Here is a 27,290-nt window from a genome sequence, read left to right as displayed (position 1 = left end):
GGAGCAGTTTAAGTTAGATCTTGGTATATTTTGAGCTTCATTCCAAAAAAAAGGTACATGAGTATATGTATATGCTATTTGATGTTGCCAGGAATAGTTAATTTTATCTGTCAAAAATTTCTTCCTAGCACACTCTTTTGAGTCACGGATTTTGGCTTTTAAGTAAGCTAAAGGTTGTTAATTGGGAGAATGGCCAGAAAAACTTATCCACAGCTTTCGAATCACATGTTGAACAAATCTGGCATCACAAGCGTCAAGCTGCCTTCTGTTTCTAATCATTTTTCTTTCTAATTTAGTTTCTCCCACCCAAAGAAATTATAATTTATTTTCATTGCAGTGTCCATGAAAGATGTCACAAGATGTAAAAGCAATTATTTTCAAGAGGATGAAACTCATATTTGCTGAACATCGCAGTTGGCTTCATCCCAAATGCTAAGCAGTAGCAATACTTCCCTGGATTGAGACAACGTGTTACTGATCTGAGAAGGCTGGCAAAAGTCTTGGCTGAGAAAACCTTTCTTCTCTTCTATATCTCTAAAATTCTTTAAAAATGAGCGTGCGTGCATGCGCATGTGCACACACACACACAGAGTGCATCATCTTAATTATGAAAGGTTCTCTAAGACCATACAGGTCAGTGGCCTGGGCCATGAAAGTTTTGAACCCAAGCCATGTTTCAAAATAGACTTCCTTATGAGAGTTTCACTTTTCTTCCTTACGTTTCACTTTTCTTTTCTAAGCTTTTCTTTCTTTTCATTCCCAACTTCTACTTCTTGCCCCCTTACTGTAACCTTAAAAGAATAACCTCTTTGCTCTTGATTTCCCCTATTTGGTCTTTCTCTTACATATCTTATGGTTTTCTAAGTTTAGGCATCTGTCCCTGCTTAGAAGTTCCTATAAAATGATGTAAATCAGGAAATGACCTTTTGTCAACCCTAAAGCCCATATCTTGTAAACAATAAAGTGCTTACAAAAAAAATTACAAGTATAGAAAAGAATAAAAGTCAGGAACAATGCTGTTTATTCCTCCTCTCTGTTTATCCAAATCTATACATCAAGCCTTACATCACAACCTCCTTTTTCTCCAGGATGTATCACCAGCACCTCACCTGGACTGAACACTCTTTCCTCAGAGATTTTACTGTATTTTTATTTCTACTACAGATTTGACATTATCTTGTAGTTATGCCAGTTCCTTCTGGGTTTATGTTAATTCCCAGCAGAAATAAGTTTCTTGAGGGCTAATCCTTATCTGTGACCTTGGGCAAGTTTTCTAACCTTTCTTACAAGTATTAGTAAGTAATAGTCATTCATTACATTGTCATAATAATGAAATACCATGATAGAACTTTCTGGGCCATAGTAATGTGCTCAATAAAGTTAAATCCTTTCCCTTTTCTCCTTCTTTTTGTGGTCTCCTCCATGGTGCCCATTGCCATCCAGTGGGAGGTGATATAGAGCACTGATTCAGAATATGGGCTGGAGTTTGATTCCCAGCTTAGTCACTCCCTAAGGAATTTAGGAAGCATACTCAGTCTCTTGTCAACCTCAAATAATCAAAAGGGTTAGAATCTAGTTTAAAGAGAGTTTATTCAAGCACAAAGTTGAGGATGGCCGCTTGGGAAGCACAGATTCCAAAAAATGAAAGTCAGTGTTTGAAAGTGTAGAAGTTTGGGCTCATTCACTTAGATAAGTTTGGGGAGCTTCACAGAATTTCAACCCTTTCTATATAAGGCTTTATCTTATTGGTTACGGCAGTCTTTTTCTTTTCAGGAAAGGTAATTTTACATTCTACACTGAAGATGTAACAGTCATGGAATCTTTTGCACCATCTGGCCTGAATTAAGTACAGGACAATAAAAGAGGACGATAATCTATAACAAAGATTAGTGATTGGAAGGAGAGAGGGTCTGGTCTCTGGTCTCTCCTAGTCATTTACAGAACACAAACAATGAGGAACAAAGTTAATCCATAGTGTAAAAAGCATATTGGCCGGAGAGGCCTGTTGTAGAAGGTACCGTTATGGGAACTGGAGCTGCTGATTAAGCTTGATTAAGATGACAACCTCCCGAAAGCACTGAGGCTTCACGGCAGAGCCTATGGGGGAAAAGCAGTGGGGAGCCTGGCCAGTATTGGTGAAGTGCTGGGCAAGAAGCTGGAGGAAAGGGGCTTTGACAAGGCCTGTGTTGTCCTTGGCTGGTGCTAAAGAAAGAGGAAGATCTTGCCCAGGTATGGCTGAAGGACACATGTAGCACCAAAGCCAAGCAGCCCCAGGACTGCTTTGGATGCCTTCAAGAGTGGTGTGAAGCCTTCTTGTGATGCTTTCTGGGAAGCCCTCAATGCCCAGCCCCAGCATTGCGTCTCCAGAGTTTGCAGCCAAGTAGGGGACTCCTCCTCTGTCCTCTACAAAGGAAATGATTGCTGTTGTTGTGCTTGTGTCTAGTGGACTCTAGGGGTGTTTTGGGAGTTTTCTCCCCTAACCGTTTCAACTTTTTTGCAATTCTAACTCTTTCATGCACCTCCCTTCCTTTTCCTCTACCTGGTGATACTTGCCAACTTTCCTGATGGATTTCTGGCCCCGTCCCTCACCCCTACCCTCACTTCTAGTGTTTCACACCATTTGGTTCCTTTTTTTTTCACAGAACAGTCATTGTCTCTGTGAAGATTTTTAGATCAATAAAGTCAGTGGCTATAAAAAAATAAAAATCAGAAGGTACAGCCACAAGCTACATGGCACAGACCACAGTCACATCTCACTCAAAGCTTGAAGTGTTTCATGGGGTTTGAACAGCATTTTAACTTTTATTTATCTTCACATTTCCCCCTTTTCATCAAGATCTTTCGAAGAAAGCACTGCAGATGATCTCAATAGTTTTGACTCCTTTTATGTTCAGGAGTTTCATCCCCCGTCACTAGGAAGTCTCATTCCTAGGATGTTACATTCCATACTGAGGTGGGATTGGATTTCTTAAGGAAGTCAATTTCTGGGAGATCTCAGATATCACAAATATATGTGAAAAGTAAGTTGAGCTCTCAGTGTATCCCTGAGGCATGACTGTCCATTGTACTGTCTGTTCTCCCAAGTGAAGGCAAAGAGAACTCGACTGTCTTTCTCCACAGGAATACTAAAACATGCACTGCATAAATCTATCACAGTGAAAAACTCACCTTCAGCGGGGATGGTAGTCAACAACATATGACTGTTTGACACTAGCAGATGGCAAGGAATAACTATGTTGTCAATTGCTCTCAGATCCTGTACAAACCTCCATCCTCTGTCATCTGGTTTTTTTACAGGAAGGGTTGGAGTGTTACACAGGCTTCTACAGGGAATAATCAGACCTCTTTTTATATAGTCTAGAACTATAGGTTGTATTCCTTCTAAAGCCTTTGGCTTTAAAGAATACTGTTTAAGGTTTGGAAGAGGTTTTGATGAGTTTATTTAAATTTTGATTGGGGAAGTCAAGATAATTTTTCCAGTATCAATGAAAGACTGACCACAACTAATCAGGTATTGCCTTTAACAATTTTTGTATTCGTTTATCAATCAATAATTCGGTGTCCTCTATGGCAATATAAATTGCAGCTTGTGAATTTAAAAGGATCAGATTCTGAAAAATTCATAGTGTCTAGTAATTCAACTTTGTCTTCTAATTCTAAAAATATTTTACCCTTTTGGGAAAAAGAAATATGGGTATTATATAGTTCTAAGAAATTTCTTCCTATCAAATGGATAGTGGCTTAGAGAACGAAGAGAAAAATACGAGTCTCTTGTAAAGGACCTACTTGAAAAGCTATAGGCTAAGATTTATGTGCCAATACAGGAATATCAGTGACACCCACCATTTAAATGGTTTACTTTAAGGAATGGGACCTTGTAATAAGGTGGGATTTGCTACAGATAATGCAGCTCAGTGTCAATAAGAGCTTATGTTTGTTCTCCATTTCAGATACTTTCTATTTCTCCCAAAATATAAATATGGAGGAAAGGCAAGTTCTCTTTAAGTTCCTTGGAGCACCCCCCTTTTCTTTTTTTCCTTTGCCTGTTGTTGTTGCCTCCATTTTAGTTTTCAGCAATCTTTCTTAAGGTGACCAGGGTGTTTTTGCAATAATGACAAAGCAGAGGGTTAAATTCATTCTGAGGTTTTTGGGGTATGTTTTGGAGGTTCGGACTGGGTAGATAATTGTTTTAGTTATAAATTCATAATCTTATTAGCCTTATTCTTTTGTTTGTCTTCTTTTTCTCTTCTTTAGTTAAGGCATGACATAATTGATCAGCAAAATTGACCAAATCATGAATGTGAGCAATTGTCCAACTATGGTGTTGTCCTTTTACTGTTAGTCCTAATTCTTCATCTAAGTAACCCACTTATGAAATTGAAATTGAGGAGAGTATCATTTTGATGATTAGCCTAACTCTCCTTGGATAATCCTGAATATGGTTTAAATATTTTTTCGAATCTCTCAAAATATGTCATTTCTGACTCATCTGAATTTTGTTGACATTGTTGTATTTTATTCCAGTCGACCATTCTTTGGAAGGTCAAATGAAGGGGTGGCTTGAGCAAAGCCTTTGAAACCTCATGGTCACATTTGTGGTCTTCTGAAAATGTATGAAAGTCCTTCAAGTGGTTCCTCCAATTTGCCTTAGCTCTTCCAATCTTTAGCTTTACTTTCTGATACTAACATGTGAACTACTTAATACAAATTGGAAAAATCAGGGTTGTAAACTTGAATATTTAGTTCAAATTTCCTGACAAAACCAATGGGGTCTTGGTGGGGATGAGGAAATTCCTTAATTATGCCTTTCATGTCTACCTTTGATCATAGTTGATAAGTTAAGGCAGGTTCTCCTCTACCAGATACCAGCCATTCACAAAATGTAGCTAAAACAACAGGAGTGGGAAGAAGGGGAAGGGGAGGAAAAGAAGGAAAGGCTGGGCAGTGTCGTTCAGATGAGGAAGAGATGGAGAATAAAGAGTTGGGGAAGCAGAAGGAGGAGTAAAAGATTTGGCAGTTTTTTTTTTTTTAATTTAGAAATGGTTTTAGAGGGCTTTTAATTTTCTTCCTGTAGAGGAAGAACTTTGTCAGAGAGCTTTTCAGATGCTTCTAAGTACTGTTAGAAGTAACTCTCCCAATTATTTTGTTTAATTTTAGAAATAGCTTTTTCTAATTGTGCACATAAATAAGCTAATTTAGGTATTTCAAAGATAGCCCACTTTGGTCATTGTTGTTTGGGGTCTTCATGGGTTAAGAAAGACAATTTTTCTAGATATTGACTGGAGGTTGCACCACAATATTATACAGGAATCCAGCTGGAATTTCTAAAGGTGGATCTCTCCTTAAAAAGGAAGACTCAGTTTTAGATGGATGATTGCCCATAATTTGGATTCTCTTTTTAAGTGATCAAAGATGAAATGGGAAAGATGTTTTTGATCTGGTATGTTGCTTAATGGGGATTATTCCTTGAGATGACACCAGTGAATCACTTCTCTCTTCTTACCTGTCTTGGTGAAAGCCAGGAATCCTGGGCACTTAAGGCACTAGAAGATCAGCCTTTCATATGTGCCCACCAGGTTAAGCAAGATTTCCTGTGTGTTCTTCTTTGAGAACTCCCTACAGTACTATTGCATGTTATGAGTAATGAGTTCAGACACTCCTGCAAGACCTTATTAGCCTAAGATGCCTTTTGGCCAGGAGAAACAGTGTCCCTTATCTTTGGTACTTATCTTCATCCTCATAGAAAGCTTTTCTCTCTTTCTTTCTTTTTCTTTCTTTCTTTTCTTTTTTTTTCCTTCCTTCCTTCTTTCTTTCTTTCTTTCTTTTTTTTTTTTTTTTTTGGTGGAGTCTCACTTTGTCACCCAGGCTGCAGTGCAATGGTATGATCTTGGCTCACTGCAACCTCTGTTTCCCAAATTCAAGTGATTCTCCTGCCTCAGCCTCTTGAGTAGCTGGATTACAGGCACATGTCACCACACCCGGCTAATATTTTGTATTTTTTGGTAAAGACAGAGTTTCATCATGTTGACCAGGCTGTTCTTGAATGCCTGGCCTCAAGTGATCTGCCTGCCTAGGGCTCCAAAAGAGCTGGGTTTACAGGCATGAGCCACCGCATCTGGCCATCCTTATAGAAAGCTTTTCTTTTTGGTCACTCAAAAACAAACAAAACAACTTTAGATATGTCAAATGAACCAAGCTTCAGAGTTTAGCCAGGTTTTTTTCTTTTATGCAAATTTTGCTTAAGCCACATTCACTTCCTCTTTTCAGAGAAACTTTCTTTCCCTGACCAAAATTCAAATGAGAGAAAAAGCTGTACAAATGTTAATGAGCAGTTACAAATAACACTTAACCTTAGAGAAAAGTGAAAACCACAAATCTGTGAACAGAAGAATATCTAGAGAACAGACAAAAACTCTTACCTTAAAGTAGAGCTTCAATTCCAGCTCCGTCAAGTGTGGAATTGGGTCACTTGAGTAAAGTCTGATTCTCAACCCAAATCAGGGAGATTCAAAACCTGAGAGGGTCTTCACCGGAGACCCTCTGCTGGCTCCAGTGAAGCCAGGTGAATGAAAACTGTTCATGCTGGTACCAGGATCCTAACTGTGGGCAATGCAGTGGGGAATCAACAGAGGCTTGCTTTAGGTCCTTTCATGGTTGCCAAAATGTCAACTTGAAATAAGCGTCAGAATCTAGTTTGATTTAAAGAGAGTTTATTTTGAATTTTGAAGAGAGTTTATTCAAGTACAAAGTTTGAAGATGGCCTGGGAGACACAGATTCCAAAGAATGGAAGACAGCACTTTGAAGTGTAGAAGTTTGAGGTCACTTAATATAGATAAGGTTTAGAAAGCTTAACAGAATTTCAATATTTTTCTGTATATGGCTGAATGTGTAGTTACAGTAATCCAATTAGACAAGGTAATATTTTTCTTTTCAGGAAAGGTCTATTTAACATTCCACACTGAAGATATAAAATTTGGGAGGTAATTAGTGCTACCTTAACTGAGTTAGGTACTGATAGGGTTTGGTTCTGTGTCCCCACCCAAATCTCATAGTGAATTATAATCCCCATAATCCCCATGTATCAAGGGAGGAAACTAGTGGGAAGTGATTGGATCATGGGGGCAGTTTCCCCCATGATGTTCTTGTGATAGTGAGTGAGTTCTCATGAGATCTGATGGTTTTATAAGGGGTTCTTTCCCTTTCATACACTCTCTCTCTCTCTCGTCTGCCACCATGTAGGATGTGCCTGCTTCTCTTCTACCATGATTATAAGTTTCCTGAGGCCTCCCCAGCCATGTGGAACTGTGAGTCAATTAAACCTCTTTTCTTTATAAATTACCCAGTCTTGGGCAATTCTTTATAATGGGTGAAAACAGACTAATACAGGTACAAAAAATAAGGCAGTTAATCTATCACAAAGATCAGTGATTAGAAGGAGGTCTGGTCTCTTGTCTCTCCTCATAATTTACAGAAGAAGAACACTGAAGAAGAGAGTTAATCTATAATCTAAGGAGCAGAAGTTACAACTCCATGCTCCATGGCTGAGATCACAGTCACATCTCTCAAGACTTAATGTGTTCTCTGGGGTTCCAAGAGCTTTTAAATTTTATTTATTTTCACATTCTCTATGCCTCATTTTTCTTATCTGAAAATTGGGGGTAATATTACTACTTGCTTCATGGGCTTGCTGCAATATTTAAATGACAAACAGTTCATAATGCAATTAGACTCTAGCACATGGTGAGTACTCAAGGAACCCTGGCTGCTCTTATCACAAGGATCGGTGTATAGCAGGCATCTAAAAATATGCAAAGTAAATTTGAAAAAAGTTTATGGCATAGAAGTAGATAAAGCAATCAGAACCTAGCACATGGTGAGTGCTTATTAAAAAGTACAAGTCCTTTTATTTATTTTTACATATTTATATTTTTGAGATGGGGTCTTGCTATGTTGCCCAGGCTAATCTCCTGGATTCAAGTGATCCTTCTACCTCAGCCTCTTGTGTAGCTGGGATTACAGGCATATGCAACCATGCTCAGCAGTATGAGTTCTTTTTTTTTTTTTTTTTTTTTTTTTTTTGAGACGGAGTGTCGCTCAGTCACCCAGGCTGGGGTGCACTGGCTGGATCTCAGCTCACTGCAAACTCTGCCTCCTGGGTTTATGCCATTCTCCTGCCTCAGCCTCCCAAGTAGCTGGGACTACAGGCGTCTACCACCACACCTGGCTAATTTTTTTGTATTTTTAGTAGAGACAGGGTTTCACCGTGTTAACCAGGATGGTCTCGATCTCCTGACCTTGTGATCCGCTGCCTCGGCCTCCCAAAGTGCTGGGATTACAGATGTGAGCCACCGTGCCCGGCCTATGAGTTCTTTTAATAAACAGATTGAGGTAAACTTGGTCACTGTTTTCTACCCAATGACTGTCTTCTTTTCTATTTAGTTTGCCAATCTATCTTACACCTGGACTGTAAGTGATTTGCTGCACCAGTTCAAACTGTGTTTAAGTCATAAAAAGGAAAAGTTTGGAAAACCAAAGTCAGAAATAATTAGCAAGTGAAATTATAATCAAACAGGAAAGGTGTTTAACAAGCATGAATGAGAGATTCCCAGTGGCATACATCTTATTTAAAATCTTAATTAGAGTTCTGGAAAAGGCAAAGTCATATGCTAAAGTAATGTTAATGTAATTACATTAGAAATGGATGGAAATGTGAATACAGGCTGATGACCTATATAAAGAAGCCTGTGGGCCAGGGCAGTGGCTCCTGCCTGTAATCTCAGCACTTTGGGAGGCGGAGGCAGGAGGACCACTTGAGGTCAGGAGTTCGAGACCAGCCTGGCCAACATGGTGAAACCCCATCTCTACTAAAATTACAAAAATTAGCCAGGCATGGTGCTGTGTGCCTGTAATCCCAGCTACTCAGGAGGCTGAGGCAAGAGAAGCACTTGAACCGTGGAGCCAGAGGTTGCAATGAGCCAAGATTGCACCACTGCACTCCAGCCTGGGTGACGGAGCAAGACTCCATCTCAAAAAAATAAATAAATAAAGAAGCCTGTGCACACTGGTTGCAATGGGGCAAAAATAAATAAATAAATAAATAAAAAGAAAGAGGTCAAAATAAGGCTTTTTTTTTCTTTCCAAAGAACTCAGAATGTATTATAAACATCTCATTAATCTGTTCAGTGTTTCTAGAAAAGTAAGATAAGGTACTTAATTGAGTCATATTACTTAAAATTGTTTTAAAAAATTTGTCAGTCTTATATTTTAAGAAATCAACTAGTTCTATAAAGGATGAGTAAGAGAAACCACAGTCCTCAGCCCCTTCTCCCAGTCTTCTTTTCCCAAAGGCAACCACTCTCAAATGCTTTAGCTGATTCTTTGACAGGTCTCTCTATAACTGTAATTAATACTCCTGCATTTCTGTTTATTTTTTCTCACTTTTTGCGATGAGGATTTGGCTCTCTTTCTTGTGTGCCCACCACTACCAAACCTCTGCACACTCGCTATTTCTCCATCCTCCTTAATACAGGGTCATAATTTTGGTCAGATCAAATTATGGTATTAATGGTATTTGGATTATTATAATGTTTTCTATTCAAAATGGAGGGGCTGGGTGTGGTGCCTCATGCCTGTAATCCCAGCACAATTGGAGGTTGAGGAGGTAAGATCACTTGAGCTCAGAAGTTCAAGACCAGCCCTGGCAACACAGTGACACATTGTCTCTATTGCTTAAAAAAAAAGGTAAAAAAAAAAAAAAAAAAAAGAATGAAGGTGTGTGGTAAACCACTATTAGTTTTCATTTGCTAGACATTTTTTGGGGTGAGGGGTTGTTCTTTTGAGTTTTGTCTTGTTTCTTGTTTGTTTTTTCATCTTGCGTTACTTGCTTTCTTTTCTGAGACCAGTAATATCTATCACTATTCAACCCCAATTCTCCAGCTTATCCCTACGTCTTTCAGTATGTTGATTCACATCAGGTATCTGATCAACTTCATGTTCTAGAAAAAAACCCCACCCAAAATTGTCTGAGCTGTTTCACAGCTAACAATCTCCCTTTACCAACATCCTGTAGACCTCTGCCTCTCTCTGTGTAGATCTCCTTTCTCAAATATTTTCCCATCCTTTTGGTGGAGTACATCCTCTATCCACTAGCTTCCCAAGAAAGGGTATGTGGGAGGTAAAGCTTTTGAGAACTTGCAAACCTGAAGTATGATTCTTCACTCATACTTGATTTGCAACTTGACTGGCCCATAGAATACTAGGTTGGAGATAATTTTGAAAGCATTGTGTGTTAGTCTGTTCTCACATTGCTCATAAAGACATAACCTGAGACTGGATAATTTACAAAGAAAAAAAGGTTTAATGGACTCACAGTTCCACTTGGCTGGGGAGGCCTCACAATCATGGCAGAAGGCGAAAAGCATGTATTACATGACAGCAGGCAAGAGAGAATGAGAGCCACATGAAAGGGGAAACGCCTTATAAAACCATCAGATCTCGTGAGACTTATTCACTACCATGAGAACAGTATGGGGGGGACAGCCCCCATGATTCTATTATCTCCCATCAGGTTCCTCCCACAACACGTGGGAATTATGGGAGCTACAATTCAAGATTAGATTTGGGTGGGGACACAGCCAAACCATATCACATTGTTTTACTGTCTTCTATCTTCCAGAGTTCCTTTTGGGAAATCTGAACTTGTTCAGATGCCTCAACCTTTGCGTGTTGTGTTTTCTGGAAATGTGTAGAATTTTCTCTTTGTGCGTTATTCATCAGTATGGGTTTTATGCTATGGTTTGAATATGTCCCCTCCCCTCCAACATTCAGGTGTTGAAACTTAATGGCCAAGGTGATGGTGTTAAGAGATGGGGCCCTTAAGAGATGCTTAGGTGATGAGGGCTCCTCCCCTTGTGAATGAGATTAGGTACACTGAAAAAGGGGCTTGATGGAGGAAGTCTGTCCTTTTTTGCAGCCCTCACCAGATACCAAACCTGCCAGTGCCTTGGTCTTGGATGCCTCAGCCTCTAGTACTAAGAGAAAATAAATTTCTGTTCTTTATAAATTACCCAGTCTCAGGAATGTTGTTATAGCAGCACAAACAAAATAAGACAGTTTATTTTTGGGCATTGGGCTGAGGATTTAGTGAGACCTATTTTTTCCTGAGGGCTCTTTTTTACTTTCTGATTTTTTTTTTCCATTTTTATTATGAGACAAGGTCTTGCTCTGTTGCCTGGGATGTAGTATAGTGGTGTGATCTTGGCTTACTGTGGTCTTGACCTTCTGGGCTCACGTGCCTCAGCCTCCTGGGTAGCTGGGACCACAGGCATGTGCCACTACATCTTGCTAATTTATTATTGTTCTTTTTTTTTGTAGAGATGGGGGCTCACTCTGTTGCCCAGGCTGGTCTCAAACTCATGGACTCAGACGATCCTCCTGCCTCAGTCTCCCAAAATTCTGGGATTATAGGTGTGAGCAACCTGAAATTTTTTTTTTATACTTTTCAATTCTGATTTCATGAGTGCATTGTAATAAAAATTCATGACGTTTCTGAAGACATTGAGAGTTTTGTTGTTCTTCCCGCACGCTTTCTGTTTTCACTATATATATTTTTTTCCTGTTCAGGTGTTTCTCGAATCTCTCATGCTTGATTACCTGCTCATATTTAAAAGTGGAGGCTTCAAGAGCTGCCTGGAAACTGAGTAAATAGGTGAGGCTTGATCATGGTGAGATATCCTGTAGGGTGAGCTGCCTGGGCCTTTGGTTGGGGAAGCCCTGATGTCAACATCCATGTGAGTGTATTTGGATCTTTCTTCTTGGGTCTGATAGATTCCCACCTACAAAAGACTTATTTGGTGTTCTGCCTGGAAGTAAATAACTGCTGCCATCATTCTGAGATGAGGAGGAAGTTTTGCATTTAGTAGGCATACATCATTTACTTAACCCTCCTGTTTTTTGTTTGTTAAAACACACCCTCTGTTTTACCCTCTTCAAAGAGGAAGACTGTCTTCTGCTGGGGTGAGGGAAGGAAATCACCCAGCATTTGGAGGAAGAGAGGGGCATCTAGGGATATAACTGCTTCTCCAACAGCTTTCAACCAACCTTCTTTCATCCATCACAGCCCTGCCCCTCTTTTCTAGGAGTAGTTGTGCCTTCAATGCCTGAGCCTTGATTATTTGGTGGTTTAAATTGACTTGGTTCTTGGAACCAAGGAGGAAAAAGAGTTCAAATTTTCATCAGTTTTACCAAGTCCATACCACCTGTTATCTGCTTTGTAGCTTTCAAAAAGTTGGTGCTATTTCTTCTCATGTTCACTGTATCCTTATAGGTTTATGCTTAAGAAACAAAAACAAAAACAAAACAAAACAAAACAAAAAACCCTTTACCATACCATAGTTTCAGTGCAGTTTAGGAGAGAGTGAAAGTGTGTGTTCAATTAGCCATCTTTTTGCAATTCTGCTTTTTTTATGGTATATTTTATAGTGTTTAGAGATTTTTTTGCAGCTGCCTTCTTTTGGAAAAACCAAAGGCAGCAGACTCTGGGCATGCTGAACTGGGGCTACTTGCTCCATTTCAATTCTTAAATTTAGAACTATGCCTCTGCTTCCCTCACAGACAGTCCAATTAAAAATAAAAACTCTCCAAATCAAGAATCAAGAACAGTTATGGGACTCTGATTGCAGAAAGCATTTTCAAAAGCATTTAGCATTCAAATAACTTACCCACTGAGATAGACAGAACAATGGTCTCCCAAGGATGTTCACATTCTAATCCCCAGAATCTGTAGGTCAAATTACATGTCAAAGGGGAATCAAAGTAGCAGATGGAATTAAGGTAGCTAATCAGATGACTTTAAAATAGGGAGATTATCCTGGGTCATCTGCTTGGCCTAATGTAGTCACAAGGATCCTTAATTGTGGACGAGGGAGACAGAAGAGTTATTGTCAAAGTTATATGATGTCAGAAAGACTTGACCATCTCTTCCTGGCTTTGAAGATGGAAGGGGAACATGAGCCAAAGAATGCGGTTAGCCTCTAGACACTGGAGCAGGAAAGGACACAGATTCTCCCCTAGAAGCTCCTGAAGGGAACCAGCTCTGCTAACAGCTTTTTTTGGGGGCAGAGGGGGGATCAATTTTTATTTGGGCTCCTCACAGTGGTTATAGTCACTCTTCCGAACAATCTCAGCACAGGAAATGCATCACCAAGACTGCCTAGAAAAGTCTGACCAGTAGCACCTTACTGCTTAAAATACACATATTCACAATAACTGACAAAGGATAATGTGCCTCACACAGGAATGTGTTTGCGTTTGCAAATCTCTCAACTGGCTGTAGCATCAAACCCTCCACTAACCCCTTCCATCTCATTCAGCTGGAAAACCAGTCTCAATCACATCTCCCGGCGCCGGAACCAATTCCTTATTAAATCTCTCCCTGAGCGGGGTAGCCTCCTGTAGCGGGGGCCAGACTGCGACTTGAGAATCAAGCCCAGCTCCACAGGTTGCATTTCCATCTTCTTGTGCCTTTAGGGTAGGACACTGCAATGAATCACACAGTTAGCACTCCACCACTTCCCCACTCTAACTGGGGAAAGGAACTTGAGAGAGTCAGAATTCATCCATTTGATCTGTTCACTGAAAAAGGATTCATTTTGGTAGAACTTGTTTGCCTTTGAGACACTTCAGTGAGTTATTTGGGATTCTTTAAAAAGGTGGAAAGAAAGGTGTCTGAGGGCTATGACACAATCCAGTCACCTTTGGCCACATGCCAGCTTGCTTGTGCCCACTGGACTCGGCAGAGGGAGGCAGGCCCTGCAGTACCCCCAGTGCCCTCAAAGCCTCCTCCTGGCAATTCTGGGCAGGGCCGAGGTCTGGGCCACAGCTAGTCCAAGACTGTCTTTGAAGACTCAATCAAGCTTCTGTCTGAAATTCCACCTTCTTCTGTCCCAGGTGGTTGTGGACACCCCTAGGGGCTGGTACAGAGGACCAGGCACAGCCGAGGGAGGCAGACAGGCTCAGAGCACATTTCCATTTACAGGGAACAGAACACAGGCTCCCATGTGTCCCCGGAGCAGTGTGCAAGTTGCAGTGGTGAGTAGAGTAAAACTTCTATGTTGAGCACAGTTATCTCTGGCAAACACAGGGGCCTGCAGTCAGTCCACAATGCTGTGGAATACACCTGAGTACATAGTCAGACATTTGCCCCATAAACAGTAAATGCGTAACATCAGTTACTTAGAGAGGGCCATTTGTGCTCCAGACATGTGGTTTGCATGAGGAGAATGGCTGTCACTCAAAGTATCTTCCTAGGGAAACAGGGCTCGGGCTCACACACAATGGTCAGGCACAAAGGGTTCACCCAAAAAGTTACAGTGTACGGACTTCACTCTGTTCAACATGGATTTTGGTTTTGTGGAATCCAAATGCACTAATTTACCTCACAGCCTTGGATTTGTCTGTTTGGGGACATGTATTTTTTCTATATATATATATTCTTACCACAACGTCAATGCCTTGTCTGAATATCATCATTGTTCAAGGGTGGGGGGAAATCAGATTCTTCATGTGAACAGGGCTGCACGAGGAATGTTCATTTCAGCTGTTTGCCGCCTCCATTCAGATTATTCCTATCACAGCTCAGCTGGTGATCCGAAGCTAAGCAACAGGCACAAGGATCCTGCGGGTCTTCCAGATGGCTGTGTTCACCTCCTATCTGAGAGACTCTTTACACAAAAAATGAGTTGCCCCACTCAAAAGGAGTGGGGACAGGGGCAGGGACAGAACATGAAAACCACAGATAACCAAGGTGTTTCTTCCAAGTGGTCAGTTTAAAACAGACAACGACCAGCCATCCATCCCCACAAAAAACCAAAAGACAAACCACAAAAAAAATTTATTCAGAATCAAAGACAAAATACTGTGTGAGAGCCAGGCTGGAGGGGCCCTTTCTCAGGGTCCATCCCTTCCTCAGTCTCCTATCTCTTTCCTCCTATGTGTGAAGAACAGTGAGACATAAAGACCCGCGGAGCATGTGCTCGGGATGGAGGCTGACGCCGGCCACCTGTGGGCACAGACCAAGGGGCAGAGATGCAGAAAGCTGCACATCTATCCACCACCAGAGCTTAGGGCCACCTGCTCACGGAGGTTTCAGAGACAGCCTCCACTTTAGCCTTCACACAAGACATCTCCTTCTGGCTCAACTGCAGCCAGGCTCTTTGAAGGCCAACTTGGGAAAGAACTACAAACGTCATTTTTCAGAAGAGAATTCTTGCCTGCTCACTGGTGAAGTTATTTTCAGTTGTCTTTTGTTGTCTGTTTTCAAAAGGAAAATAAAAAAAAGAAAAGGCAGTATAATCTTTCACACTGGAACCAGCCTGCAGCCAGCCAGAGGCCACTGGGAAAGGGCCTCTTAGTGATGCACACTGGATGAATCCATCACCTGGAATTTCACAGATCACAAGCCCCCTACCAACCTATCATACAACTGCCCATCAGCTCTAATCCTCCCACAGGATTAGCTCAATGCTGGCTCTGCAGACACTGGGAGCCACAGGCGACAAAGCCTGGGCCTCTGCAGGCTTCCTTCTTCACCCAGGGCTAAGATGGGTTGCCTCTCTGGGACTGAGACACAGTGACGTTCTCTTAAACTAAACTCAGAGCACAAATCCACTTCGTCACCAAGAATCATCTCAGGGCACAGTCCCAGCCTCCTTCCTTGGGGGCCTTTAAAACGCATCTCTCTGAACCAAACAGGTAGGTGAGATAGGACTTTAAAGGGAGAATAAAGGGGATAGGGATGGGGTATGAGGAATGAGAAACAGAACCAACTTCTCAGCCCTCCACAACATTGTGCCTTTGTAGGGCGAGAGGCATCCACACCCCAAACTGTACCTGGAGATGGAGGAAAATGCAGGAGAGGAGAAAAAAAAAAAAAAAAAGGAATCAAGTGGCTGTACCACTTTCTCTGAAAGTCATTTAATGCTTCTCTCGTGGTTCTCCCCTACCCTGGTTGCTTTGCCAAGTTCTTGGGTGCTGGCAGAGCCTGATCTAGCTGTGGGAGCTGCTGCTCTGGGAGTTGGGAGAGTACTGCTCGTTGATGGTGTTTAGCAGCAGGCATGCATGTAGCTGTGGCAGGTGCAGGTGCCCAGGCTGTCAAGCCTGCTCCTCGGAGGGCTGGAAGAGGCCTTCCTCCTCATCACCAGGAGGCTGCACATGGCAGCTGTCGCAGAAGTCCAGGGGCCCATCCAGTGCATCAGCGATGAGCATGTTGAACTCTTTAAGGCTATGATCATGGTGGCCCTGGCATACGCACTTCAATGCCCGAGTCACCAGTGAAGCAGCGATGTCTCCTGAGCATCTTCTCTTTGCTGTTGAGCGGTGCGCTGCCATGTTCAGAACTGTCATCTTTCAGCAGCTCCTCCTTACATTCTGCATCCTTGTCCAGGAAGGCCCCTGGGTCCAGCTCTCCCAGGCCGGCTACAGAGCCACTGGGCTGCATCCCCAGGGCTTTGGTGGCTACTCGGTCACCTGGTAGGTCAGAGGGCTCAGGATCAGCGATGCTTGGGGGTCTTGTGATACTTCTGCTGGGCTCAGACAAGGGATTCCCTTGGATCCCCTGGTGGGATTGGCGCCGGGGGACTGCCATCTGCCAGGCCTCACTGTGGAGGCAGGAGCTGCTGCTGCTGCATAGCTGGAAGGCACTGTATGCTGGGGGAGAGTTGGAGGCTGGTTCACCACTTCCTCATAAGGAGGTAGTTAAGTAGTTTAGCAAAAACCTGAAGTAAAAAGGCAGCACTGAGTGATTGAAGGCTTCTCGGCAGGGGATCAGGTTGATTTCATGTTGCCGATGCTGGGCCTGAAGGCGGTGCTTGGCTTGGCGGTGGTGGCCAATGTAGCAGCAGCTAAGGATGATGATGATGGTCCACACCAGCCAGAGCTACCAGAGTTCCTAGCAGTAGTTGCAGCACTGAGACTGTCTGCAGCAGTGTCCTCTGTCACAGATGTAGCTTTGATTATTGGTATGCACTCAGGCTTCCTTATCCTGTGGGGGTTCAGCCCTCGCTGACAGGGGGCTGGGCAGCGCCGGGAGGAGCAGGAGCACCGTGCCACCTAGGAACCTTCTCCTCTCCATCCCCCTCCTGCTCCTGTCCCTCTGCCACAGCACTGCCACCTCCCTCCTCCCTCTCCTCCTCTACCCTCTTCTTCCTCGTTCCTGCTTTTTTCTGCCGATAATTTGACTTTAGCACAGTAAGACTGATTTTGGACTTCTGACTGCTAGAATTGTAAGATAATAAATTTGTGTTGTTTCGAATCACTAAGTTTGTGGTAATATGTGAAAGCACCAATACGAAATGAATACACTCACTATAAATTAAAGAAAAAGTATGATTCATATTACTTTAAAATCTGAGAACCCAGAAACAAATCCACGCACCTACAGTGAATTCATTTTCTACAAACGTTCCAAGAACATACATTGGAGAATGGGCAGTCTCTTCAATAAATGGTGCTGGGAGAACTGGGTACCATATGCAGAAGAATGAAACTAGGTCCCTATCTCTTGCCATATACAAAAATGAAATAAAAATGGATTAAAGACTTAAATCTAAGGCTTCAAACTATGTAACTACTACAAGAAAAAATTGGAGAAATTCTCCAGGACATTGGACTGGGCAAAGATTTCTTGAGTAGTACCCCAAAAGCATAGGCTACCAAAGAAAAAATGGACAAATGAGATTACGTCAAGTTAAAAAGCTTCTGCACAGCAAAAGAAACAATCAATAAGTGAAGAGACAACCCACAGAATGGGAGAAAGTATTTGCAAACTATCCACCTGACAAGTGATTAATAGTATATATAAGGTGTCCAAACAACTCTATAGGAAAAAATCTAATAATCCAATTATAATATAGGAAAAAGATTTGAATTGACATATCTCAAAAGAAGACATACAAATGGCAAACAGGCATATGAAAAGGTGTTCAACATCATTGATCATAAGAGAAATGCAAATCAAAGCTACAATGAGATATCATCTCACCCCAATTAAAATGACTCATATCCAAAAGACAGGCAATAACTCTGGAGAAGGTGTAGAGAAAAGCAAACCCTTTGGACACTGTTGGAGGGAATGCAAATTAGTACAACCACTATGGAGAACAGTTTAGAGGTTCCTCAAACAACTAAAAATAGAGCTACCATATGATCCAGCAATCATACTGCTGGGTATATAACCCCCCAAAAGGGAAATCAGTGTATCAAAGAGGTATCTACACTCCCATGTTTGTTGCAGCATTGTTCACAATAGCCAAGATTTGGAAGCAACCTAAGTGTCCATTGGCAGATGAATGGATAAAGAAAATGTGGTACATATATATAATGGAGTACTACGTAGCCATAAAAAAGAATTAGATCCTGCCATTTGCAACAACATGGATGAAACTGGAGGTCATTATGTTAAGTGAAAATAAGCCAGGCACAGAAAAACAAACGTTACATGTTCTCACTTATTTGTGAGATGTAAAAACCAAAACAAGCACATAGGGAAAGAGAGTAGAAGGATGGTTACTAGAGGCTGGGAAGGGTAGTAGGGGTTGGTAGAGGGGAGGTGGAGAAGATTAATGAGCACAAAAAAATAGGAATAATGAATAGAACCTAGTATTTGATAGCACAACAAGGTGACTATAGTAAAAATAATTTAATTGTATATTCTAAAATAACTAAGAGTATAATTGAATTATTTGTACAAAGGATAAATGCTTGAGGGAATGGATATCCTATTTTACATGGTATGATTATTACACATTGCATGCCTGTTTCAAAACATCACATGTATCCCCATAAATATCTATACCCACTATGTACCCACCAAAAATTAAAAACTAAAAAAAAAAAAAATTAAAAAAAAGAACTCCAAAAAATTTTTGAGGTTTTCAACAGATTGATTATATTAACTCTGCCCTCCCATTCCTTATCTAGAGGAAGATTTATATGGAAATAATGATAGTGAAGCTTCAGGGCTTTTGGTACACAGGTATCAAGAATACTGGAGTTGTAGAGTGTCCTAGGTAGAAAGGAGAAGCTAGGTTGCAGCCGTGAAGCATCCCTGGTGAATTGTCCCAAGAGATCTTAGGAGAAAGGTATCTGAATCTCCAAACCTCCAGTTATTTGTTGCAATTTCTGTTCCTATTCTGAATAAATTCATACCTAATTTTGTTTTGGTAATTTTGTATTGTTTTTCTTACAGAGAACTCCCCAAGTTGTATCTGCTCTAGGCCCCAAATATTGAGATCCACTCTGCCCTTGCCTTTTTCTTTTTTAATTATTTATTTAATTTTTTTATTGAGATGGGGGTCTCACCCCTTTACCCAGGCTGGAGTGCAGTGGTGCAATCATGGCTCACTGCAGCCTCTGCCTCCCAAGCTCAAGCAATCCTCCCACCTCAGCCTCCTGAGTAGCTGGGACTACAGGCATGCACCACCGCATCTGGCTAATTTTTGGTGGAAATGGGGCTTCACCATGTTGCCCAGGCTGGTTTCGAACTCCTAAGCTTAAGTGATCCACCTGCCTTGGCCTCCCAAAGTGCTGGGATTACAGGCATGAGCCACTGCGCCTAGCTGCATTTTTCTTTTTTAAATAGACATATGCCAGGCCTGGTGGCTCACACTGTAACTCCAGCACTTTGGGAGGCTGAGGTGGGAGGATCACTTGAGCCCAGGAGTTCGAGGCTAGCCTGGGCAACAAAGTGAGAACCCCCCCAATCTCTACAAAAAATGAGAAAATTTAAAGAGGCTTGGTGTCGCATGCCTGTAGTCTCAGCTATTCAGGAGGCTGATGTGGGAGGATCACTTGAGCCTGGGAGGCCAAGGCTGCAATGAGCTGTGATGGTACCACTGCATTCCAGTCTAGGCAACAGAACGAGACCCCATTTCAAAAAAAAAAAAAAATGATGTAAAAACATCATAATATATGTGCATATATACATATATATGTAATTATTTTAATCATTGAGAAAGGAAAAAAAAGTTGCACTTAAGGTTCAAGTGACTAACAAAACACCTCAGACCCAGGCCCTTTCATAATATCAAATCTGCCAATGGGATTTGAAGTGAAATACATCCATGTCTGGATGTATTTTAAGAATGTTGGTCAAAATTGCATCTGATCCTATCATAATCTTAAGAAAACAGGACACACTCTGAAGATGGGGAATGGGAAGAGTCACCTGAAAAGAATCTGACACACTAGAATTGAACTGAATTCAATCCAGATAAGCAAACATTAGTTGCATACCTGAGCAAATGGGGCTCTGTGCTTTCTCTGAGGTGGAAGAAGAGGGGTGGCAGGGGAATGACTGATCACAGTTAAGAATAGGCATCCTCAGGCCAGGCACGGTGGCTCACGCCTGTAATCCCAGCACTTTGGGAGGCCAAGGCGGGTGGGTCACCTGAGGTCAGGAGTTCAAGACCAGCCTGGCCAACATAGCAAAACTTGGTGTCTACTAAAAATACAAAAATTAGCCAGGCGTGGTGGCGGGTGCCTGTAATCCCAGCTACTTGGGAGGCTGAGGCAGGAGAATCACTTGAACCTGGGAGATGGAGGTTGCAGTGAGGTGAGATCGTGCCATTGTACTCCAGCCTGGGCAACAAGAGCAAAACTCTGTCTCAAAAAAAAAAAAAAAAAAAAAGCCATCCTTAACTATCTACCAGTTTCAACACTGTGCATTTTCATTCCAGAAAACTAGGGGGTCCACCTTTTGTTTCCCAATGTTTTCAATGATGTAAAATGCACTTACAAGTGGTTAATATGGTTAATGCTACAATATGAATGTAGTTAATACCATCTAACTATACACTTAAAAGTGGTTAATACTAGTAGTTAATACCAAAGAGGTTGTACTAACCAACCACTTTAAAATGTATCGTTCAGTGGTATTAACTACATTCATATTGTTGTGTAACCATCACCACCATCCATCTCCAGTACACTTTTTATTTTTAAGACATTTTAAAATTCCATTAGATTATTGTTTTTAGATGGGGAAATTTATGACTGGGCATCAGTCTTTGTATAATGTTCAGAATAGTTCACCATGAGAAACTGTTAAACGTTCTTAACATGTATCAACTCGTTTAGTCCCACCAGCAAGACTTTAGAGTCTAAATCACCTTAAAGATGAAGAAACTGAGATGCAGAATGGGTAATAAATAAAGCAGATGAGATTTGAACACAGGTAATCTACGCATGTAACCACTATGTTCTATTGATTCCAGAGCATTTTCTGCCAATAAAGATTCTCATGAAATGTCACCAACAGGGGATAAGGTAAATGCCTTGTCATAGGACGACGGGTCTCATCCACCTTTTCTGCTCTCACATACTGGATGGTTATGGCAGTCTCATTACTAACACTGTTACCTGGGGCAGGAATTCTCACCGGTGGTAGTGGTAAACAGGGCATATGAGTCCCTGTGCTTTAAACAAACCGAACCCCCCAGGTGATGTGTATATGACCTATGAGAAGTTGTTTGTAGAATTCTGTTGCAGGAGAATATTGATATAGGGGGAACGAAAGCAGGTCACAAAACAGTATGCATAAAAATAGGTGTGATCTTATTTTTGTAAATATTTGTGTGTGTATATATATATATATATAAATTAGACAAACAGCTATTTTTTCTTTCATTTCTACATTTACCATGTATCAATTTTGTTTCAAGAGGAAAAAAAACCAACAAACTTAAAAAAAGAAAGTTTCAGCAAGTAAACCTCTATGGAGGATTATTCCAGGAAGCCCTTGGCTGAGAAGTGGTGCTCTAAGGGTCTTTTGTGCTACGGGAAATTGACAGCCCTTGGGAGAGACTGAAATTCTTTACCATGGGTGGTGCTTCAGGGAGAACAACGATTTCTGAAGGAAACAGACTTCAGAGAAGCCTGGCTAACCAGGAAGACACCTAGTTTAGGGGGCAAAGCCAACACTTCAAACACATTCTTTGCTCAAATTTAGGAAAAGAGGTGATCGCCAAGAAAAAGTTGGAAACTTTTTCCTAACTTGTTTACACACCTTGTTTACACATTAAGCTCTTATGTGCTATCTTTGTCTATATAATGTGCCTGAATGTTCTTGAGGTGTTTGTTCTTGTTGTGGTGTACACCATACTAAATACAAAGAGGCAGAAGAGATTTGTAAACTTTTATAATGTGAAATGCACAGCTATTGTGGGGGTGCGATGCATGATGCTGATTAATAATGGTTAAGTCAAATATAAAAAGTTGAGCATGCAGAGACAGTAGAGGATGTAATTTTTAATTAAGATCCCAACATAAAAGGCAAAGATACGAAGGTTTTGTGCTGCATAGGACAAACATATTTATGGCTTTTTATTATGTCTAGGATGTTGAGACAATGCATTGTAGTTAGCTGGTGTCATTCACAGCAATTCAGGACAGGTGTGGTGCTTATGGCGTCAGGGACACAGCTCCTTGTTGCTCCACTTTGCATGGCCTCGACCTCATGATCTAAGATAGCAGCATATATGTTTCAAGCAGCAGGACAGAGGAAGAAAAAAAAGAAACTGGCCCCACATGACAGTCCTATTTCCACTTACATACAAGGAGATGGAAAATGTTATCTTTATGCTTGACAGCTGTTTATAAAAAAATACAAAACTGGAGCATGTATTAACACAGGTGAATGAAAGAATGGATACTGGGGGACAACCGGTACCCTCTGCCACAAGCATCTACTGCAGGATGTCTCCACCTTGGCAACACTGACATTCTGAGTGAGAGATCATTCTTTGTTCAGGTCCTGTGCATTGTGGAATGGGTTTAACAGCCTCCCTGACTTCTATCCACTAGCATTCCCCTGGTTATGACAACCAGAAATGTCTCTAGGTATTGCTAAATGTTCCCCTCAGGATGACCTCTCCACTTCCTGTTGAGAACTACTGATTTACTGTGTGCAGGAACTGTGTTAATCACTGAGGAGACAAACCATAAATGAGATCATTTCAGATGGTAGTAAGTGCTATGATGAAAATAAAATAGGGTAAGAAGGCAGACAGGCCTGGGATGCAACATGTACTACACATGCAAACATACTGACAGGGGAAAGAATTTGGCTTGTTCCAAGAAGAATCAGAATGCAGGTATGCCAGGATCTATATCCTAGGGAAAGAACAACAAAAAGAAACAGGTGTGATTGGCAGAGCAGGTGGACTGAGTTGAGGCTGAAGAGTAGATGGGAGCCTGGTGAGGTCTTGGTGGTTTAATCTTAACTGCAGTTGGAAAGAATTGGAAGACAAGCAGGGAATGACAGTTGGAAAGAATGGGAAGACAAGCAGGGAATGACATGATTAGTGTTTTTTTTGTTTTTGTTTTAAACCAGGTGGCTGCTGAGAGCATGTATATGAGAGAAGCATTAGAGAAGATACAAGGAGATGAGGAGGTCGTCATAGTCCATGTGAGAGATGATGATGGCTTGCAGTTAGGCAGGGGCAATGGCAATAACAATGGCAAAATACAATTGAAGGAGAAAAGTAACTAAGATAGGAGATGGCTAAGGCTATCTTTGACTTATCCAAATGGCTAATAGGGAAGACGGAGTGGTGTTAAAGAGTAATTGTTTTCCACACCCCTTGAAATTCAGTTCAGGCCATTACAGATCTGTCCTGCATGCTCCTGTATTAATTTACTATGGCAGCAGTAACAAATAATCACAAACTTGATAGCTTGAAACAATAAATTTATTCCCATAGTTCTGGAGGCCAGGAAGTCCAATATCAGTTTTATTGGTATCTGCAGGGCCATGCTCCTGCTGGAAGAGGCTCTGGGGAAGAATCTGTTCTGTGCCTCCTCCAGCTTCTGGTGGCTGTCAGCATTCCTTTGCTGCGGCTCCATCACTCCAATCTCTGCCTCTGTGGTCACTGTGCTTTCTCCTCTGCTGTGTGGTAATATCTCCCTTTGCTTCTATATAAGCATAGATGTAGCTGCATTTAGGGCACTCCCAGATTACCCAGAATAACCTCTCCATCTCAAGACTAACTTAATCACATCTTTCGCTATAGAAGAGAACATTTCCAGGTTCCAGGGATTGGTATAGGGATATCTTTTGGGAAGTCATAATTAAGCCTACCACAGTTCCTAAAGTGTTTGAAATCATTTCTGGTGCAAGTAATAAAGTTGTGTTTGTGTAGAGATCAAACTGGAAAGAAACACTGCGAAAGTAATTTTAAAAATGCCGTTCAGCAAAGAAATGTTAGAAAAAGAATTTCATAAGTGGATTTCCAAGATTACTAAGAAAAGGATGAAAAAACACAGGAGGGTTCCATGGACTCTAGACGGATCATCCCAGACATTAAAGTCAATGCTTAAAAGCACGGTTATATTCACACATTGTATAGTGGGCACTCAAATGCACAATAGTCTGTCATGTTAGCACGGCTGGGGATAAGCTGGTGGTGGCACACAGATGGGAGGGATAGCGAGAAGGCAGTGGACACTGGAATGGGAATGCAGAACTGAACCAGCCCACAGAGGTAGGGCAAGGCAACAGGTTCGGGTACATCCAAGTAGCTGTGGCTAGCAGGCCCAATGAGGAAGCAGGACTGACACTGCAGCAAAGCAGAGACCACTAACAACTCCCAGAATGGGTAATATTTAGAGATCCAGGCAGGCTGCTGGCATCAGGCTAATATCTCAGAGAGTAGTTAAACTTTAGGCTCTTGATTGGGGTTCCAGGGCAGGACTTTGTCACTAAAAGGGAATCCTAGTTCTCAGCATACTAGGAAAAATAGCCAAGAGAGGAACTTATGCCCTAAAGAACAAGGCATGAATCTAATTAGCAGCACTGGGGTCCAAGATAGAGCTGGACAAACAACAAGGATAACTCATCCCAAATTCTGGAGTGCTTATCCAGAACTTGCTAAGTGCTACTTCCTAAAGACCAGAACCTCCAGGCAGATTTGCAAGAAGGGGGAAAGTCTAATAAAACTTTAGGTAATTCTGATGGAAAAAGGCAAGAATAACATTCCTGTGTTTGAATTTATAATACAGCCTAACACATAAAGAAGTCATTATTGACAATGGGAAGGAAAGTAATTTAATATGCAACATAACTCAATCCATGAAATAAATATTTATTTATGTAATACAATTTGCTAAACACCACCATTATTAAGGAGAGTACTAGGACAAACTACCAAACACAGCATATGAAACAGTTGGGCACGGTGGTAAAGGGCACAGACTCTGGAGCCACAGCTGGCTAATACACTGCAATATTTTATGTTTAGCAAATTATAGCTGGTCTGTGTATAACCAGAAGAGCGGTATCTGGGGGATCAGGATATCTAAATTCTAGACTCACAGCCTGGCCCTGAATCTAACTATCAATGTTGCCTTGGAAAAACTGCTCAAACTTTTGATGTCTAAAGTTTCAGACTTGTAAACTTGAGAGGGTTGAGGTCCAAGGTCCCTTAAATGTAAACTTTAAAATGCTTTTTTGGGAATCTTTCAAATCTTCAAGCTCTTCAAAGTGCAACCAGACTTTCTCCTTACTATACAGTCTGAACAACTTTGAGAATCACTGTATTATCTTAGTTTATATAGTAATCCTGACCTAAATTTTATTATTCTCATTTTGGAGACAAGGAAATAGAGGCCTAGGTTAGCATGGCTAAATAAGTGATAAAGCTGGGATTAGATTTTAACTCTGCCCATTTTAAAGCTGTGCATTTTCTATTTTTCTGTAAGTTAGTCTGACATTAGACTTAATTTTCACATAGTAGGCTAGGATTCCAAACACTCAATATCTATATGTTTATCCAGATAGCTCTTACTTTGATATTTCTAAGTCTATACTTTGAGCTAACATTTGCTCTGTTCTCTCCTATTTCAGCACTCCCTTTTCTTGTTATTTATGGTGTTGTCAGCCCATATGGTCTAACTCTCATTTCTTACTCCTGTTGAATGTCTCCTACATGTCTGTTTTTTAGCAGTAACTCCTGACTTTTATCTGAAATAAAATTTTTAGGTACTTGCTCATTTCATCTACTTTATGATGAAAAAAATTGGCTAGGTCTGAAGTTGGTGCTAGAATTATAATAAACAGAGGATGAAACAAAGACAAGAGAAATAAAAACTCCAGTATTTTCCTTTTTTTTATATTTAGGTTTTCATGAGACAAGGAAGATGATTTCATGTCTAAACACTGGAACAAATGAAATCATATTAATATTATAATCACTGCCATCTTCTAAAGGAAATTCTAAATGAATATTTGAATGGAAAAATAGTACTTAATATTTAGCTTTCAGAATACAGAAACATTGTAGAAAGACTGTGTGATACCAGTGTATGTATTTTTGAGGTAATATTTATATAATTAGTTACTCTCACAACCAAGGGAAAGAAATACTGCTTTTTGGATACTTTCTAGAAATACTGCTTTTTGGATATTTTCTACGTTAACTTTTCAAGAATTCTACACTGTTGTAAAATAAATTCAGTTCAGTGGTATAGCAGTTATACAAATATATGTAAGCTCTATTACTAGATTAACTTGAAACAGTAGAGTGGTTACTAATTATGTGTTATTAATAAAAATATCAACAAAAAGACCAAAATGTGCAAGGGCACAGTAACAAAAATGTAATTATCAATATAGCTATCTTATTAGAGTAAACCATAGTATCATCAGGCTTAAAAAAAACTAAGGTCATTGTTTTTTTCTGACTCTTCCTTATAAATACAGTGGATAACTCTGATCAGTTATCCTTATTTACATTCCCTGTGTACAAATTTGCTGATATTGAACACTATTTTCAAACACATAATCATCTGATTAAATAGGTTATTATTACTGAAAACTTATCAAAGCTTTCAAGGCTATTAATGGTTTCATGCAACTTAAAACTTCTAATTTTGGAAGCAACCAGTTAATGAATTTTTTCCTTTTGTTGGTAAACAGCCACCATATACCAATGACATTATCAATATGTAAATATGGTATTTAACATGCTTATATTTTTCTTAAGAGCTGGAATACAGACTTTGCAATATATCTGAAACATCATCAAATATTTTGATAATGCCATTACAATACAACCTATGTGTGGCATTAAAAAAATTACGAACCGGTCATAGTGCATTTTTCTGAACTTAAATTTTCTAGAGGCTAACATAACAAAATTATCATTTTGACACAGTATATTGCAAGTGTCTTTTATAAAGTTCACAGTCTTTTCTTGTTGCCTCTTTCTAAACGATCCTGTAAGGAAAAAAATATGAT

At 40.7% G+C, this 27,290-nt stretch overlaps 1 protein-coding gene and 2 pseudogenes across 7 annotated transcripts in view; 1 reads left to right on the top strand and 2 right to left on the bottom strand.

The window, feature by feature from the left end:
* Positions 1-278: 278 nt before the first annotated feature.
* Positions 279-20,833, bottom strand: LOC129398200 (WW domain binding protein 1-like; annotated as a pseudogene).
* Positions 2,058-2,319, top strand: LOC112440510 (barrier-to-autointegration factor-like; annotated as a pseudogene).
* A 1,450-nt stretch (positions 20,834-22,283) lies between the features above and the next one.
* Positions 22,284-27,290, bottom strand: part of BCAP29 (B cell receptor associated protein 29) — a 42,959-nt gene continuing 37,952 nt past the window's right edge. For 5 of the 7 annotated variants that reach the window (XM_034964758.3, XM_034964757.3, XM_034964759.3 and 2 more), the window contains one exon: positions 23,728-27,269. In XM_034964758.3, the coding sequence (XP_034820649.1) occupies positions 27,234-27,269 (36 nt within the window). In that variant the 3' untranslated portion in view covers positions 23,728-27,233. Of the gene's footprint in view, positions 27,270-27,290 lie in introns of all 7 variants that reach the window. The other 2 variants (XM_034964755.3, XM_034964756.2) reach the window with 1 other exon arrangement.

This window comes from Pan paniscus, chromosome 6 (genome assembly GCF_029289425.2).
Source record: "Pan paniscus chromosome 6, NHGRI_mPanPan1-v2.0_pri, whole genome shotgun sequence".
NCBI classification, from domain to species: Eukaryota; Metazoa; Chordata; class Mammalia; order Primates; family Hominidae; genus Pan; species Pan paniscus.
The sequence above is the reverse complement of the archived record's forward strand: the minus strand, read 5'-3'. Positions and strand labels throughout refer to the sequence as shown.